The sequence below is a fragment of the Chelonoidis abingdonii genome, chromosome 15 (assembly GCF_003597395.2).
Source record: "Chelonoidis abingdonii isolate Lonesome George chromosome 15, CheloAbing_2.0, whole genome shotgun sequence".
Lineage (NCBI taxonomy): Eukaryota > Metazoa > Chordata > Testudines > Testudinidae > Chelonoidis > Chelonoidis abingdonii.
In genome coordinates, this window is record NC_133783.1 from 53,339,372 (window position 1) to 53,359,474 (window position 20,103).

General features: G+C 38.2%; 1 protein-coding gene across 2 annotated transcripts in view; it reads right to left on the minus strand.

Moving 5' to 3' along the window:
• ATRNL1 (attractin like 1) overlaps positions 1–20,103 on the minus strand; it is a 1,085,315-nt gene that overhangs the window by 938,642 nt on the left and 126,570 nt on the right. For both annotated transcript variants that reach the window (XM_075072516.1, XM_075072517.1), the window contains exon 6: positions 1,437–1,611. In XM_075072516.1, the coding sequence (XP_074928617.1) occupies positions 1,437–1,611 (175 nt within the window). The remainder of the gene's footprint in view (positions 1–1,436; positions 1,612–20,103) is intronic.

Here is a 20,103-nt window from a genome sequence, read left to right on the forward strand (position 1 = left end):
CTGTGCTAGAAGGCTCCAGAATAGCTTTGTTAATCGGTAATGAAATTCTCACCAGTCCCAAAGCGTGGAGGATATATCAAGCAACTTGTGTTGGGGAGGTCTTGAATCTCTCCCAGGGGAATCTGGAGTTCCCCTCTGACAATCCACAATTTTCTAAAGTCATTCGGTGGGAAAGGAGATGCTGTAATCACCGCCTCATCCAGAGATGAAGAGGGAAATCTTGCTAGTTATGGCAGCACTGCTGGTACTGGACTAAAAAAAGAGTTCCTCCTTCACCACCAGACCCAAACACCTGCCAGAAGGATCTCTTAAGAGTGAGGCAAGGAAAGGAGCCCTCACAGCAAGTGTGGGTTTCGAGGGGAGGGTATTGTGACCAGGGTGTCCAATATGGCCAATAGGCTGGATCTGAGGGAGGCTGTCCCTGCAACGAGGGGGGCCAGAAATGTATTTTTTTTAATAAAAGCCAAATTTATCATATAATCACTTGACTCTAGAAATTGGTGTTTTAAGAAAAACATCAAATATCACAAGACTTGAAATAAAATCATGAGAGTTGGCAAAATAGGTCTCATTAAAATTTCTGATTGGCTAACTCCTTTTTTTCATATTAACATCTTCATGTAGTAAACCACTACCACTTAGCCCAAGTAATATTGGTTCAATCCTATGAAGTGCTGAGCACTTCCTGTGGGGTTGACCTTAATTCCTATTAACTTCAATGGGAGTTGAGGGCATTCAGGACTTAACATAATGAAGTCTGCTAAGAGTAGAAAGGGGATAAAAGAACAGGAAGACAGAATTGGGAAAGAAGAGATATAACACATATAACTAAGGAGGAAGGTATGGATTGAGGACAGATGACAAAAGAGAGACGAGGAATGCAAAGAAAGCTATGCAAAAATTGGTGAAAAAAGATATTTGCATGTTATATGTATTACCCCACCCCATGTCTGATTTATTTTTCTATTTAGATTGCAAGTTCTTCAGGGCAGCAATCTATCTTTCTTAGAGAACTTTGGAAAGCTATATAAACAATAAAATAGCAACTAAATTCACATTAACATTAATTATAATAAGTCTATTTTAATATAACTAACTTACAATGCAAAAAGCATTCTAGGTATAATATTTACAAACAATACATGCAAGTGAGAGTAGTTTGTCACACTGCAAATACTCTTTTGTGCTTTAAAATATTTAGGATAACAGCAACTGTTATAAAAAAGTGCCAGTGTCATGAACTAATATTGTTTACATTGTTTTAATTCTCAGCAATTAAAAAAATATGACTAGATCACAGAAAATGTTAATTAATAAGATTCCTTTAGAATAGATTGATAAAGCTTTCATGCAAATGTAGGACAGTAATTCAATGGAATGTTATTTACCTAGCAAAGATCAATTCCACAAAGAATAACAAAGGGGGAATCACTTACTTTAATACCATTTGAAATGAACTGTAGTTAAAGGTATATCCACCAATCACCCACATAAATTTTCCATGTAGAACTGCTTTATGAGAAGCCCGACCTACAGAAGGACTGAATGGCTTTACATTTGGTAGAATCCAGTAAGACTCCGTGGAAGGAACGTTCAAAGAACAATCAGGGCCTGTTTTACAAACAAACATATGTAAGTTGTATAGTCTGTTAGGCAAAGGTATTAAAAGCTCTACACTGAAGAAATTAGAATGGTTTAATTATAGATGTCAAGATTGCTCATTTTGACAGTATGCTGACTTTTATGTTTATCAGAAGCTTGAGGCATAATTTAGATAACAAGGAAAGCCACTGACATTAAAAATGTTATATTTGCTCAAGGAAGAAAAGGTAGATTTCTGCACTCGACACAGAAAAGAATACTGTATGAATCACAAAATGAAAGGAAGACATACCAAATTTTCAGATGCTGTTTAGTCATAAAAGGGTAGCAAAAGATATACTATACATTACCATGGAGAAAAATCATACTGCTATTTGGTCTAACCTGGGTAATTTTATATCAAGGTACATAACACTTCAGTACATTATGTTACAGTATATATTATACTAAAAAAGCAGCAAAGAGTCCTGTGGCACCTTATAGACTAACAGACGTTTTGAAGCATGAGCTTTCATGGGCGAATACCCACTTCGTCGGACATCCAACGAAGTGGGTATTCACCTATGAAAGCTCATGCTCCAAAATGTCTGTTAGTCTATAAGGTGCCACAGGACTCTCTGCTGCTTTTACAGATCCAGACTAACACGGCTACCCCTCTGATATTATACTATGTTACATCTGGGGAAACAAATTTTAGTGTTTGCCAGTGCCATAGTGCACATGTTTCTCAGATATCAGAGGGGTAGCCGTGTTAGTCTGGATCTGTAAAAGCAGCAGAGAATCCTGTGGCACCTTGTTTCTCAGAGGAAATGCAGCACAGAGTGCTTTATGAAAAAAAACCGAGTTGAATATAAAATATTTTACAGATTCTTCTACAGAGCTGCCAAAAGCAACACTCAGAAATCTACTGTTTTAGCAGGAAAAAAACACCTTATTCTAACATTTTGGTAGCTGTTTATTGCAAGAGAAATTTGTTGTTTAATGACAAGTATTTTAAAACCACCCACAGGAAAAGATGTTTATAATCACAGGCATGATTTTTTTTTTTAAGATTTTATGTTCTACAGACAAGAGGAAACTTTAAAATGTTAATGTTTCAAGACTAAATATTTTTAGGGCTTTGCTAGAAAGGTGGCACAGTTTGCACTATTCACCTTATGTCAGTTATTGTCCATACTGAGTGACTGGTTTTTCTTTTTGTTTAGGGAACAATGAATTATTTGGTGATCTTAGATATCTTATTCTGGTTTTGGTATCATCAGTCACGCAATACAACTTTTGTTGTAAAAAGTGATGGCAGATAGATATTCCAGGACAGTTACATTATTAAACCACTTTGATGGTGAAACTGAGGAAAGTGATAAGTCTCTCTAACCTGGACAGTTGGGAGATAAAGCTTTATTCCAAGCCGTGAGAAATTACTGAACCCTAGGGCAAAGGCTGCTAAGAGTGTTTCAGTGTAGTTCTCTCATTTTCTATGGGAGCAGAGTGTTGGCTCACTAAAAATTGGTCTGCATCCAAAGTGACATACAACTGGAGGTTCACCAGTGTGTTAAGACTTAAAGTTAGTTAGAGGGGGTATACAGTTAATTGAGAATTCTAAGAATTAGGTGTCAATTCCTTGAAAAAGACTGCTTAAAGTATTAAACCAGAAAAATATAATGAATGTTAATGTTAGTGTTATTTCAGTTGTCTTCATTTGGTTATGGAACAGGGCCTCAGTTACCCAGAACCTGGACAAAACCCCTGAGAATTCTCGATAAGAGGTCTGGCTAGACCAATGGCTACCTTCTCCAAAGCTGGCTGACACTGCAGGAAATCAGTGCATTAGTTATAAGCAGCATGCTTTGAAGTCAGTATTCAGGGACTGCCCTCCATTATAATATTTCCTGTATCCCTAATAGTTTCAGGTAACAGGGGTTCTATTGATTAAGAAATTAAGTAAAGATCGTTATTGGCACTAGAGAAAAATATCTTCCATCTCCACCTACTTTTAACATCAGAAAACAACTTTGCTTTTAAGAATGCTATCCTTAAACATTTGAATAATACTGATTATAACAATTCTTTGAATTCTTCCTTTTCTTTCACATTAAGATCTTTTGATACTCTAATTTAATGAGCAAGGTGAGTTGTGATAAAAATCTAGAAAAAAGGATTAGTCATTCAATTCTAATTAGAGTTAGGAAACTTATCCAATTACAAATATGAACAATAGTTCAGATAACAAAGACATTGAGCCTGTCATTTTCAATTACTTCTATTAAGCCATGACAAAAAATTCTACATGCTATTGTACAAGCAGAGAAACACACGTCCAAATTTCAGGGCTTTATCTCATGATAAGTTTGGTTTATACAAGCATGCATCCAGGATGGGCTGCTCCCAGGCATTGTGCTGCCTCACTTCTCCTGGCTGGGATTTGGACTCCTTGGCGTGACAGAACCATCCTATCTACCATAATCAAATATACAAAGCTATAAATTTTTGAAAATCTAATATGTATATTAAGGAATTGGCTCATGGGAATGTTAGTTTATATGTAAATATTTGGGTTATTCTTACTCTAGGTGTCAGAAGAAAGCAACCTCTTACTGCACACAATGCAATCAGCATTTTGGCTGAACTTAACTCCACACTTAACACGTGAGGAGCTTTCCCCTTACTTGAACAAGTAATCTCTTTCCTGTACCTAAACATTTACAAATCAAACAGATGATATGCTGTGATTCTGAAAGCCACACAACAACTGTGTGCTGTTTTTCTGCTACAACCCCCATAATGGCTGAATGGATGGTTTTTGGAAAGGTGTTTTAAAAAATTGCTCTCAGGCTGGTGACTGTCAAGTTTCAGCCTGAAGCCAATTTTTCCAGCTAAGTTACAAACTGTGGTTTATAATAGAACTGCTACCCGGTGCCACTATAATCAATAACTATACATATAGATTAAACATACAATGAAAAGAATATGCTTTTATAGCAGAGGAAATAACTCTAGCAAGATTGCAGTGTCTTTTCTGGTCTAGTACCTAAGTGTCAGAATGTCTCAGCCAATAACCTTGTTAGATCTAAATTTGGGGTTCAAGCCTTACATAAAGACTTCATCTTGTACTCACTCCATCATTACAACCTCATCAATAATCTGCTGTGTACATCTTTTTAGTGATAGTAAGCAAAAATCATGTGTTGAAATTCAGTGAGTGTCCAGATACAATGTTAAGACTGAAATAATTCTGTAACAGAATGTTCCCTGATCCAACTTTCTGTCCCAAGGAAATAGACTGGATTCATTCATATCTAAGGCAAGAGGGGATCATCATGATTATCTAGTCTGACCTGTACACACGGGCTAAAGTATAAGTGAGATTTCAATGGCTTATGCCCATTTAACCTCTCTATTATCAATACCCAAATCATGCACTTAGCATCAAAAGTCTATTCTGGGTTTTTTGTTGTGTTGGTGGTGGATTGTTACATTTTATTTTATTGTTTAAGTACTTGCATTTTTTCAGCTGAGTTGTCAAAACAATTCACACAACTAATATCAAAGGAAGAACGTCAATTGGTTTAGGCCCAAATTCATATGGACCATAAAATTATTATAATCTAATGAGAAATGTTCTATAGCAGGGGTCAGCAACCTTTCAAAAGTGGTGTGGCAAGTCTTTAATTATACACTCTAATCTAAGGCTTTGCATGCCAGTAATACATTTTAACGTTTTTTAGAAGGTCTCTCTATAAGTCTATATATTCTATAACCAAACTACTGTTATATGTAAAGTAAACAAGGTTTTCAAAATGTTTCAGAAGCTTTATTTAAAATTAAAGTAAAATGCAGCTCTCATCAGGTTAGTATGATCCTTGCCCTTGCTGAGTTTTCCAATGTCTGGCATGTATGTGGATACTTTAAGCTGCACACAGGCTTCTAAGTGATCAGTTGTTAATCAGCTTGGAGAGGGACAGAGGACAGATTTAATGTGTGAAAATACCTGTTCACACAGGTATGTGGATCCAAATGCTGAAAGCACTGCAAACGCAATTTTCTTCAAACAGTTAAATTTCACTGGCAGGGACGTCCAGCAGGTCAGAATAGAGGCCCCATATCTCTCTTGGTAGCTTCAAGTGCACTCCGCAGAGCCACAAACTTTGATGTCCACAATTCTGAGCTTTTTAACTGAATGGGTTGCATTTCAAAATCTTCAACACCCGTCCACTTAAATACAGACAAATCCAAGTTGCTTTTGTTGAACTTTTCAGGTTTAATTAGAAAAGAAAGCACTGGGCCAAATCGCTGGAAATCTTGAAATCTGTCAGAAAATTCTGATTCCAGTTCTTGCATGTACTTTCCAATCTCATTGACACAGACAGTGCAATGTGTCAATAGCTCTTTTATGAGTTGGAAGTAGCGGAAAGTAGAAGTTTGAATATCCCTGGAAAAAACTGCTAGTTTCACAACAAATGCTTTCCAGACTTCATAAAGATCCAGAACTGTTTGCCCTGCACCCTGGAGACAGAGGCTGAGTTCGTTTAGGTTAGCAGTGATATCAGTTAGAAACATGAGCTTACACAGCCATTTGTCATCATCCAGTTCAGGGTAGTTTTGTTCTTTTTCCGACAAAAAGGCCTTAATTGCATCAAAACAGTTTACAAAGCGCACCAAAACCTTGCCACAACTTAGCCACCGAATGTTGCTGTGAAGTGGGATGTCGTTATAAGCACTGTCCATCTCTTCTAGCAGGGCTTGAAATTGTGAGTCAAAGCAGATCATGCAACAAGGGAATTCACAATTCACACTACTGCATTCATCACATTATTAAGCTCTGAATTAGAAATTTTAGCACACAGGTTTTCTTGATGGATGATACAGTGAAATTTGACTGTCGGACAGCCAATTTGATCTTCAAGTAAGTTTACAAATCCCTTCTGTTTTCCAACCATGGCAGGAGCAACATCTGTTGTTGCACAAAATATTTTTCTGACGTCAAGTCCTCGTTCTTCAAAATGGTTTACAAAACTTTACAGTATATCTTCCCCTTTTGTTGTGCCATACAGGGGATTTAGGCAACAAAATTTCTCTTGGATTTCATTGGAAGCATAATATCTTGCAACAACTGCCAAATGTTATATCCACGCTCTCATCAACTGCAACACTAAACACTGCTGTATCTTTCAATGCAGTCATCTGCTTTTCCTGAATGTTTTCTACTATTTCACTTATGCATCTCTCAACTGTTCTGGCAGGGATGGACAGTTCTTTTATTCTAGATATGGTTTTATCTTTACTTGGCAAATCATTGAACAAAATCTCTGACCTGATGAGAGAAACTTTTATATATTCTCCATCTGTAAACGGCTTTCCATTTTTTGCAATGCACTGTGCAAACTTGTAACTTCCTTCTGTAGCTTGATTTTTACTTACACTTAAGCTTTTAAAAACAGTGCTTTGCTTCTCATGGGCTGCTACTGCCTTTTTGATTGTTTCCGTCTTGTCTGCTTCGTCAAGAAAGGTTCTCTCGTGCTTTGTTTCAAAATGTCGAAGACTTGATGTACGACAAATAACACTTCCATAACAGAAAGCACTAATACTAAAGTGCTTCTTTTCAATAAATCCAAATGCATCTGTCCAAGCAGGCTGAAATGATCAGACATCTAGCTTCGCTTTCTTAGGAGCTGCCATTTTGTCAAATGTTCTCTTCAACTCTCTGTGGGAAAAAAATGGCGATAGAAGGCAGGCACAAGGTGAAATGCAGCGTGGTCTGATATAAGTAATTTTAAGATGAGGGTGCTAAGCTGCACCCCCTCTTGCCTCATATACAACCCTCACTGTCCCAGGCTGGGGACAGTGGGCCAGAGCGGATAGGGTTGCAGAGCACTGATCCAAGGCCAGGAGCAGAGCCCAAAGTGGCCTGCTGGGACTCCAGGCCAGAAAGCAGGCTGAGCAAGGCTGGAGATCCAGACCCCAGCTGGCAGGAGGTCAGCGGCTGGAACTCCAGATCGGCAGCTGAGGTGAGTGGAGCTGGTGGCTGGTGTGACTGAGCAGGGCCAGAGGACTGGACCATGTCTAGCAGGGGGCCTGTGCTGGAACTCTAACAAGAAGCAAAGTGCGTGGGGCTGCAGCGGGGACCCCGGCTGGCAAGGGACCAGCAGACGGAACCCCAGAGCAGCGGCTGAGTGGCTCAGCCCGCCCCCGCTCTGGGGTTTCAGCCCCTGGCTCCTGCCAGCCGGGGTCTCAGCCCACTGCCAGCCTGGGGTTCCTTCACCCAGACTAGTAGCGGGCACTGAGTGGGACTAGCGGCTGGACCCCGGCTCGAAAGAGGCCAGCAGCGGGAATCCCAGAGCAGCAGCTGAGTGGCTCAGCCTGCCCCTGCTCTGGGGTTTCAGCCGCCAGCTCCTGCCAGCCAGGGTCTCAGCCCACTGCCAGCCTGGGGTTCCTTCAAAGGCCGTAGGTTGCTGACCCCTGTTCTATAGGGTCTAAGCATGAATTTTAAATGTATACTTGAAATCCATAACTGGTTTGCTAAAACATTTTAAAAAGCAAAGCAGTTTTGCTGGGATCACAAGAACATGACATATGTGAACTCCACTATCTACTGTAATACTGTTCCCAGAACCATTAATTCCTGCTGATATCACCAGAGATGATGTTTCTCAGACAAAGGAATAAACAAAGATAAAAAGAGTGGTGCCGCACTAAAAACACAATGAAGTAAATGTTTGCCAAGTGGGGAAGGATATATTGACAAGGAGAAAAAAAGGTTATTTCAGTCCCTAACATGTAGTACAAACACCACACACAAATACATATATACACACACATACATACACCCCTTGCCAAAGAAGGCAGGACAAGAGGCAATGGGTTCAAACTACAGCATAGCAGATTTAGATTCAAACTCAGAAAAAACTTCCTAACAGTAAGAACAATAGGACAATGGAACAGACTGCCTAGGAAGGTTGTGGAGGCTCCTTCACTAGAGGTTTTCAAGAGGAGGATGGATAGCCCTCTGTCTTGGATGATTTAGAAATAACAAATCCTGTATCTTGTCAGGGGGTAGACTAGATAACCCTTGCAGTCCCTCCCAACCCTATGAGTCTATGATTTCATGAAAAATAAAAGACTGCCCAATCCACAGACATTCCCAACCCTCTGTCTCTCCCACAGCCTTCTTACAGCCCTTCTCTTTAACACATGCCACAGAAGAAAGAAAAAGGAAACTGGAGTGAACTCATTGTGTACTGGGAACGAGGTGATGCCTCTGCAGCCCATCAATCTAACTTCAACTCTGCCCAAAATTAATATGAACTTTTCCCCTTAAAATAACCTCCTTGATATTTTATAGGAGATAATTATGAGCAAGGTGTATTTGATCTATATATATTATATTATCCTCTATGGAAAAACTGAGAAAGTGTATAGGTTATTGAAAGACTCATTAGGATTAGAAACTCACACACAATTGCCAGGAAAACATCATCTGTATGTTGTCCTCAGCTGCACATAAATTGTCAACTTTACTTCCTAAATAACAAAAGGATCATGATTGCTTGTACACAAATTACACTCTATTTCTTAAATGCTGTACAAGCTCAATTACTATCTTTCTTTTTATTTTGTGGCCAGAAAAGATTAATGGCATTGGCATAGGTTCTAATGAAAATGCGAACAATTCTAATAAATTATATTTTATGCATTAGTACACATACTCTAATACCTCATCTGGACTCTGTTTCAGCAAAGCACTTCAGAATATTCTTAACTTTAAAACAGAAATTAATGGGACTACTCAGGTGCTTAAAGTTAAACCAATTTTTAAGTGCTTAATTGATTAGAGAAGGCCCTCCATGTTTAAAGTTCAGCACGTATTAAGTGATTTGCTGTGTCAAGGCCCAGAATCAGACAACTAAAGGACATTTACATCGTTTATTAGTTTTACTACTGTGGCTCAGAAATATAGTGGTAAACAGTGACACCAAGTGGCAAACATAGACAAAAAATACAAAAACCAGTAATAGTGAAAATTAGTAGTTAACATATACCTCTGCCTCGATATAACACTGTCCTTGGGAGCCAAAAAATCTTACTGCGTTATAGGTGAAACCATGTTATATTGAACTTGCTTTGATCCATCAGTGTGCACAACCCCCCTCCTTCCCCAGAGGACAGCTTTACCGCGTTATATCCAAATTCGTGTTATATCGGGTGGCGTTCTATCGAGGTAGCGGTGTATTTAAGAAAACGAATGATGCACTAGTTATTCTGAACCAGACTTCAATTTGTAAAGACAGATTATAAAAAAAAATTAAATTCAATTAATATGTTCAGTACATAAATCTCACTGTACATAACAGTAAAATGATTATGTGAGAAAATGGTTTTTAAAAGAACAAATATGAAGTTCAACACTCAAAGCTTAAAAGTACATGAACCCTACAATATCATTCCCATGATCAACAATTAAAAAAAATCTCATGCATAATAACTTTCTTACAACTATTACATTTTACTAATCTAAATCTAAAGCCATGAATACAACTTAGGTATCAGACTGTATATTTGAGGAATTTATAACTAAACAAACACCATCAAAGAGATACAATTACATGTATTTTATTGTAAAATCACTTAAAGAGCAGATGCTTTTGCATGGTAGAATAGTTTGTCCTATTTCCTTACCCAGACTTAGTAATATGGGTCATAAAGGTAATGCTGACAAATGCCACATATGGGTCTTGTTTTCCCAAGTAAATACAAATACTATAAACTACCAACACTGTTGGAAAGAAAATATATCTGCACTATGGAAACGTCAAAAAAACACAATATATGTATTTTGTCTGCAACATCGCATGGTAGCTGTAAAAAGTTAAGAAATACCCACTTATTACTTTATGTGTGACATTTTTTTCTGTTTTTTTTTTTTTAATTGGATGTTCCTCCTATCCTTATAATGGATCACTCAATCTGTGGGAAAGAAGGAGATTTTTACCTTCTAAGACTGAATTGCAAATCAATTACATTACACTCAAAGCAGAAAAAAATTCTATATGTTTAAAATAGTAATTTACTCAAATATACAACATTCAAGAAAGAATCAAATTTCTATTTATTGAAGAGTTTAATGAACTGCCAAAGTTGCAATCTGCTTCTGTAGTTCAAGTCCTCAAATCAATTTCCACCTAATGAGAAAACAGATTCTATAGTCTTGGACCTTAATCTGTTCCTTAGGAACTACTAGGAAAATAAAAATATTGACTTGTTCAATGTAGGCTTCTGAGATCTGTTGTTCATATGAACAGTAGGAATAAATTTAGTTAACCCTACTATCTCAACAAAGGTTTTGTAGTTATTAGCTGCTTCTTGTTTTTCATATCATCTTACTGGAGTCAAAATACACAATTTTTATATAGCGTATTTTGACAACACTATTTATAAACTATAAATAAGGTTTTTTTAAATTCTCAAATACATCCCCAAATTATTTCATTCTCAAAATGTGTACAACAAAAAAATATTCTGTATCACAATGAACTGGAGACATTTTAAAATATCCTTTCAGGTACACAGTGTCTCTCTGGAAATCTAGAAAGACAAAAAATTCTCTAGCCCACAAAAGTTATAGAAATTCCTTTATATTTTCCAGTTTATTTATATAGGGTCTGGACTAGTGTCTCAAGGCCCATTAGCATGAAGGTCCATCAAGAATCTGGAAACTCTTTCATCCAAGTTGCCTTGACAGGATTCTGGTAAGGATGTTTTTTAAAAATTATTTTGCTTTAGGCTCCCTCAAGCCGCCTTTTACCATCCTCTCCATTATGTGACAACTCTTTAAAGCAAGTCATATGCATGTGGCATTATTTGTGACAGGTATAATAAACCATTTACTTGGGAACAAAGCAACCATCCTCAAACTAGATTTTCAATAAGAACGCTTCTAATCCATATCAATTAACAAGGAATCTTTGCCAATTACTTTTTTTTTTTTTTTTTTTTTTTTTTACAGGGGGAAGCGGAGTGTGTGATTGAGAAATTGTTTGGTTGCTATTTAACCCCAAGCAAGCTTGAACATAAATATTTTCCTGCATCATGATCCGAAAACCAGAAGACAATTTACACCACAGTTGGATTGCCATTTTGGTCCTGCTGGACTTCTCAGTGGTTTTAAGGTATCTCAGAGTGTTTTGGGGAACATGGGGTACCGTACCATCAGCACTCTGATAATATGCAACTTGCTCACCTCACAGACCATGTAAATTCTGTCTCTATTTTGTAAGAATGCTCGTCAATATTGTCAGCTGTGTATACCAGAGCTACCTCATCCCCAATCACAGGCAAACAGGTTTGCTGATGTATACACGTTATGACAGGATGCTCTCTTTTCCTCTAGGTGAAGATCCTTGGTATAATTTCTATAGAAAGAATGTGTTACACATAGTTTGAAAGTGTTTTTCCAGCTGTGCTATTTGTGCAGAAAGCTGCTTTACTTACCCAGTCACAACCTTTCAACTGCAACACATGCACTGGTAACCACAGAGCTCTATTACTGTAATTCTCCCGTAACAGGGCTTCCAGCAGTGCCTGTCACTTTCAGCTTGTTCAGAATACAGTGGTGCATTTGCCCACCCTGCATTCTTGACACTGGATGTTTATAAAATGGCAGATTTAATTTAAGCAGACTCTGTTCCTTTTTAAAATGGTAACAGTTAAGAAATTTCCTTCTTGTGTGTTAATCCAATAGCATCTGGGCAGTCATAACCCTTTCTAGGTCATCACATCTTAAATTGGCAGGAAGTCAAGCTTTCGTGGTGATGAGTCTACCATGTGGGACTTGCTAAGCAACTCTCTCATTCATTTCTAGATGGAACCATAGTGTTGGAGCCTTATGTATTACTCTCCATTTTTTCATATGGCTGCAGCCTCTATTTTTCCTGTATATGCAAAATTCACAGGACATTTTAAAAAAATATTGTTTTAATATAAAGTATAGGGCTGTCTATTAATCGCAGTTAACTCATGCGATTAACTCAAAAAAATTAATCGCGATTAATCGCACTTAGGACAATAGAATACCAATTAAAATTTATTAAATTTTTGAATGTTTTTCTACCTTTTCAATATTGATTTCAATTACAACATAGAATACAAAGTGCAGTGTTCACTTTATATTTTTTATATTATAAATATATGCACTGTAAAAATGATAAACAAAAGAAATTGTATTTTTCAATTCACCTCATATAAGTACTGAAGTGTAGTGTAATCTCTTTATCATGAATGTAACTTACAAATGCACGTTTTTTTTGTTACAGAACTGCACTCAAAAACAAAACAGTGTAAAACTTCACAGCCTAAAAGTCCACTCAGTCCTACTTCTTATTCTGCCAATTGCTAAGACAAGTTTGTTTACATTGATAGAAGATACTTCTGCCTACTTATTATTTACCTCACTTGAAAGCAACAACAGGCATTCACATGGCACTTTTGCAGCAGGCATTGCAAGGTATTTACATGCGAGATATGTTAAACATTCGCATGCCCCTCCATGCTTCGTCCATCATTCCAGAGGACATGCTTCCATGCTGATGAAGCTTGTTAAAAAAAATAATTTGTCAATTAAATTTGTGACTGTACTACTTGGGGGGGGGGGAACTGAATGTCTCCTGCTCTGTTTTACCCGCATTCTGCATATATTTCATGTTATAGCAGTCTCAGATGATGACCCACCACATGTTCGTTTTAAGAACACTTTCACAACAGATTTGAGAAAACGCAAATAAGGTACCAATGTGAGATTTCTAAAAATAGCTACAGCACTCGACCCAAGGTTTAAGAATCTGAAGTGCCTTCAAAATCTGAGAGGGACGAAGTGTGGAACATCCTTTTAAAAATCTTAAAAGAGCAAAAGCAGCAAAGAGTCCCGTGGCACCTTACAGTCTAACAGACATATTGGAGCATGAGATTTCGTGGGTGAATACCCACTTCGTCGGATGCATTCGACGAAGTGGATATTCACCCACGAAAGCTCATGCTCCAATATGTCTGTTAGTCTGTAAGGTGCCACGGGACTCTTTGCGGCTTTTACAGATCCAGACTAACAAAGCTACCCCTCTGATACTTAAAAGAGCAACACTCTGTTGCAGAAACTACAGAATCCAAACCACCAAAAAAGAAAATCAACCTTCTGCTGGTGGCATCTGACTCAGATGATGAAAATGAACACGTGTCAGTCCACACTGCTTTGGATAGTTATCAGCATGGAAGCATATCCTCTGGAATGGTGGCTGAAGCATAAAGGGACAAATACATCTCTAGCGCATCTGGCACATAAATATCTTGCAACTCCAGCTACAACACTGCCATGCAAACGCCTGTTCTCACTTTCAGGTGAGATTGTAAACAGGAAGCAGGCAGCATTATCTCCTGAAAATTGTAACCAACCTTGTTTGTCTGAGTGACTGGCTGACCAAGAAGTAGGACTGAGTCGACTTGTAGGCTCTAAAGTTTTACATTGGTTTTATTTTTGAATGCAGTTATTTTTATAAATAATTCTATATTTGTAAGTTCACTTTTCATGATAAAGAGATTGCACTATAGTACTTGTATGATGTGCTTTGAAAAATACAATTTCTTTTATCATTTTTACAGTGCATATATTTGTAATAAAAAATAAATATAAAGTGAGCACTATACACTTTGAACTGCAAAAGGATGCTATAGTTTCACGTGTGACCAGTTATCCTCATATTTTCTCCAAGCATTTCTATTAGAATCATTTTTTCCATTAATGCAGTAGTAAAGAGCTCACTATGCCCCTGTTAGTAGTAAAGAGCTCACTATGCCCCTGTTACATTGTTGCATATTATCATGGGATGCTCTGCTTACCGCTGGGTGGCACCCCTTCTGGCAATTTTGAGGATTAGCAACATCCGGTTCAGCACCCCACCTCTTCTCTTGCACCATTGCAGCTCTTCTTCTGCTCACAGTCAAGGTACAGCTGCTCCATGACTCTGCCCTCTGGCCAAGTCATGTGATTTCCCTTCCGAGGGGGGAGCGTGGGTCTTTCAAAGTCTCTCTGCACCAGCAGTGTCAGGAAGTCCTCTAACTATGTGACTCAAGCAGTCTTCCCATTTACTGCCCCTAGCAATACCACTCTGCAGTGAATGGTAAGGGAACCCAGGCCTGCCCTCTACTGAGGGTTCCAGTCCAGGGCCCTATAGCATGCAACTAAGGTCTAGGATTTCACCAATCCTAGTGTTGTCTACTTCCGAATATGCTTCTTTAAGCTTCTGCTTCATCAGCCTTTGTAGTCAGATCCCTCTCTATTAGGCAAACTCTTTCTCAAGGGCTCCTATCCCCCCTCCTTCTTCCTTACCTCAGAGAGAGAGAGAGAGAGAGACTGCAGGCTTCCTCCCTGCAGTCTGAGTGTTGCCAGCGTCCTGGCTTTATAGAAGCCCTGGCTATTCCCTCATGGGTTAGCTTCCCTCTAACTAGCAACCTCCCCTAACCTAAATCTCCCTCATTTGCAGCATAATTGGCTCACTGAGACCAGCTGGCCTAATTCCACTCTCTCAGGGCCAGTGTAGGGAGCACATCCCATCACACACTCTATCAACGCAGAGAAGGGAAAATCAGACTTCTTAAAGTAAGTGTTGCCTATTTCCATGGCATTCACGCCATATCTTTTAATTCTACATACATTCTTTCCAGTATCTTTTATCTGCTTCTTTAATTTCATAGATTCCAAGGCCAGAAGGGACAATCAAGAGTTCTGTACTGTGTGGTATAGCAAACTGTGCGCATGCAAAAAAAATCACATGAAAGAAGGCACTTAGCCAAGCTACCTTGTCCAGTGACATTGTATGGTAGCTGTAATATTGCTGGGGTGACCAGCAAGTCAACAGCCGACTTTTTCGGGTATAAAACAAACTTAGAATAGCTTAATGCAGTACCTGCCTCTACTGATTGCTTTTGGAAGGAGAGTGGAGGTAAACCTACAAGTTGCTTTGCTTTTTAAAAATAGTTAATTTGCCACCTTCTATGTATTATTTGTATCAAGTCAGTTTTCTTCTGAACTTGTTTAATTTTTTACAAATAAACTGGAATTTCCCATCTTTTCCAGGGACTACTTAGTTAAATGGAAAGGAAGATCTTGTACCCTTCAGAATGTTTCTGGAACTGACACTGCAATTCTCTGTAAATCTTTTGGGCAATTTTCATAGACTGAACACTGGGGGGGGAGGGATAGCTCAGTGGTTTGAGTATTGCCCTGCTAAATCCAGGGTTGTAAGTTCAATCCTCAAGGGGGCCATTTAGGAATCTGGGGCAAAATCAGTACTTGGTCCTGCTAGTGAAAGCAGGGGCTGGACTCAATGACCCTTCCCTTACAATTCTATGAGATAGGTGTATGTCCATATATTATAAATCATTTTGGGGGGAGGGGCAGCTCAGTGGTTTGAGCATTGGCCTACTAAACCCAGGGTTGTAAATTCAATCCTTGAGGGGCCCATTTAGGGATCTGGGGCAAAAATCGGTCTGGGGATTAGCCCTGCTTTGAGCAGGGGGTTGGACTAGATGATCTCCTGAGGTCACTTCCAACTCTGACATTCTAAGATTGAGTGAAGGAAATCCATTAAAACAATGTAAAGAATGTCAAATTTTTAATCATGATTTTGCATGTGAAAACTGTTAGTATATACAGTGTTCCATTAGTAAATACACTACAGGAATTATCTACTAGGCAAAATGGAGCAGGGGGTGTTAAAAGGTTCTTCCATTTTTATTTTAATCAAACTTTTTTTTGCTCTCTCTCTCCTTTTAAATAAATTACAAGTATGAGAGTACAGTCCAAAGATAAAATGTTTTGACAAAGTAGGGACATTTTTGTTTGGCATAAAAACAATGAGAGAATCTTGAGATCATCTTTTTTTCCTTATTAGTATAACTTGACATATTTAGGATCATTTTACCTGAATATTTGACCTCAAGGTTAGTATAGAATATGGTTCCACAAAGAAAAAAAATTAATTTCCATCATATGAATACAACCATATCACCATATGGTTCTACATCAGCGGTTGGCAGTATGCAGTCCACAGGCCGTATGCGGCCCATCAGAGTAATCTGATTGCAGGCCATGAGTCATTTTGCTGACATTGACCATCCGCAGATACCACCCCTGCAGCTCTCATCCCTTTGCCGGTAGGCACTGCTTCCCACAGCTCCCATTGGCCAGGAACAGAGAACTACAGCCACTGGGAGCTGCGGGGGGCAATGCCTGTGGACAGTCAACCTCAATAAAATGTCTCGCGGCCCGCAATCAGATTACCCTGTTGGGCTGCAGGTTGCCCACCACTGTTGTATGTCGTACTGGAGAAATAGTTCTATAGAAATCAGATAATATTTTACTTGGATACTGTTAGGATCTTTATCTGAACAGGGAATATAAAAATAATTGCCATATTGAGAAAACGTTTATAAAATTGTTGCAAATACTAGAAACAAAGGATAGCAATGGTAAAGTTCATTTTTAATGTATTAGTATTTTCTTACAGTTTCAGTGCATAAGTATGTCTGTGGCATCTGGACAACTCTAAATGTAGTAATGAAAAGTAATCTGATCTGATTAGCTAATTAAATATAGTTCAAACAGTCATTAGACCATTTACTGCTAGTGAGTTTCTTAATTATGTTTCTCAAATTTTATTAGGTTTTCCAATAATAAAATGTATCAAGTACAATACAGTTCTTTAGCCACTGGGGATATCTTTCATAAGAGCATCCTATTAAGTGATCTTTTTAAAAATCTGAATGCCTTAAAGTGATTCCAATAATGTAATAGCCAATACTGTTGCCTCAGCCAGATTCTCTCAGTTCTTCAGTTACTGTGCTAGGTACAGGAAAGGACAGGGAGTAGGTGGTTTTAAGACAGATTTGTGCCTCCCTAATTCTAGGCCCAGTCCCCAGTGCAATTTAAGAGTAAAGACAGATCTGTTCAAAATGGCTTTAACTTGTAACAGCCTTCTATGAGCTGTAGTGCCAGCACAGGCTAGCTGAAGTGAAGCGTGCTCCAGTCTAACACCATCTTTCCCTTGGCAATCCCAATTAGGTATAATTATAGGTTAGAATTAGAATACCTACAACAAGGATCAGGAAGGAAACAGCACAAACCCATTACATTTTCTCTAGAACGACAATGGAACTTCATTATAATGGGTTTTCTTCCGTGATCTTTCAGTCTCCCTTTACACTGGCTGCTGTAAGGGAGTACTGGGTTTTCTGTCTTTTGTGTTATTAATACAAACTATCTCTACTACAGTAAAGAAAATACATATCTTCCATTAAAAATAAATAGATGTCAAACAATTTAAATAGAGTTTTCAGACCATGAACATTTAATTCAACTGTCAGGGCACAATTCTATAATTTTATGAGCAGCAGCTGATTTGAAAAACATTTACACCATTAGTTCCTTGTTCAGCAAAATGCATGGCTTCCAATCTCATATAAAACCAAATTAAGGAAAATAGCTTTTCTGATCAGACCCATGATTAGAAGAGGTTTTAAAAACAATTACTGTATTCTGTTCCAATGAATACTCTCTTCTCTTTCCTCATAGCCCTTATCTTTACTATGCTAATACCTAATATATCACCTCTTACATAGCACCTTTCATCAGTAGATCTCAACATGTGTCAAAACCTTTAATGTGTTTATCCTCACAACATGATGTAGGGAGGTATTATCAATGTACATGAAAGATCCTTCTTCCACAGTATCCACAAGATGTCACCATTGTCAAAAAAAAATACCATATACAGTATAACATTGCATGTTCTTTTTGTCTGAACCAGAGAAAGATTTTTGTAATAAATTGACAACTTGATCCAGATAATATAGTCCAACAGAATAACTCCCATGTGCATATGGATTGAACAAACTAAACAAAACAGGATGTGCAAGCAAGAGATAACGGGAAGTTATTTCTAAGAAGGATAGAATGTATGGATTTACAATGGATAAAGCAATACCTTTACAGGTTTTCAGGAAATTACCAAATATTTAAAGTACTTGGTAAAGCAGCAGAAATGGTAAGGCATCAGACAGCTTTTACAGATGCCAACTTAGTTAGAAGGTACTGAAAAAGTTTATGAATTGTAGAAAAGAGCATTTAGAAGTAAGAAATGATTAAACAAAATATAGTGTGAAGGAAAGACTCGACACCAATTTGCAGGATAAACGAGGAGGTGAAAAAGCTGCTTTTCTGAGTTCACCTGCCTCTTTTATTATCTAGATTACACATGCGCAATTGCATAGCACAAATCAACATTTCTTACAAAAATCTCCCATCACGAGCTCAACAGCATAGCAAACTGCAAAAACACCCCCAGCTGCAAACACAGCAGTCTGGGAAAAAGCAAAGGGGGGAAGTTACAAAACACCGCCAGATGCAGACGGGGCCGTCCGTGTGAAAGTACAGGGGAGGATGGAGGAAGGCCAAGTTCCTGAGATAAGAAACAGGGTGTGCCCAGTTTGCAGACAAGAACAAAATGCCTCAATAATAAGGTATCCAGGCCTGTGGGCCCGGGGTCATTCCTACAATAGTGCTTTCAAATATCACCAGGTTGAAGGAATGGCAGAAAGAATTGTGAAGAGCATTAAAGAAAACCCACTCATCATCCACATTAGAACATTGGGAACATACAGAACAAAGAGAAAAATTCATCAAAGACCTCAAGGACTTTGAGAAAAAAATAATCACTGAACAAATTATTGTCTGTTAGCCTACCTACTGCAAGAATGAATGGTTTAGCGAGATGTCTGCTAGATGAAGAGAATATGCTAAGAAAATGGAGTTAGGATTTTAGATTTATGGCTTCCTTCTGCTGGAAAAGGGGCCACACAGCAAAGTCAGTCTTCTCTTAAAGTGTGGATCTACCCAGAAAATTGATTTTGCTGAACTGGCAATTTTCAGTTTCATGTTCATTGTCTGTCAGTGATTCAGTATCACATATACTAAGTGCACAAGTAAACTAGTGATTTCCTATCTCCCAGTTCTACAATTTCACTTGGACTACATAAGAATGAACCTGGGTGCTTCCTTTCTTATGCATCATTATCAATAATAAAGGTTCTACAGGCCTCAGTAACATCTGTGCCAATCAACTCTGTCCTCAGAGCATGCCCTGAATGATCCCAGTGTAACTCTATTGCCTTAAATAGATTTACAAGGCAGTATTGATTGACATTTACAAAACAGTATTGTACATTATTCACAAAAAGAATTTAACACATCTCATTCTCTCTTTGGTGTACTGGCTGAGTGCTAACAGGAGTAAAAATTAGTAAATTATTTGTGTCACTCAAGTAACAAACAGTGACCACCAATATATGCAGGAACAGATCTGTTATATGGAGTAATTTTAACCATACCTTTTCAAGAGAAAAAACAGAAATTTAAACAAGAAAGAAGCTAATCCTGCTAGGATTGTTAAGAGGCCTTTAGAC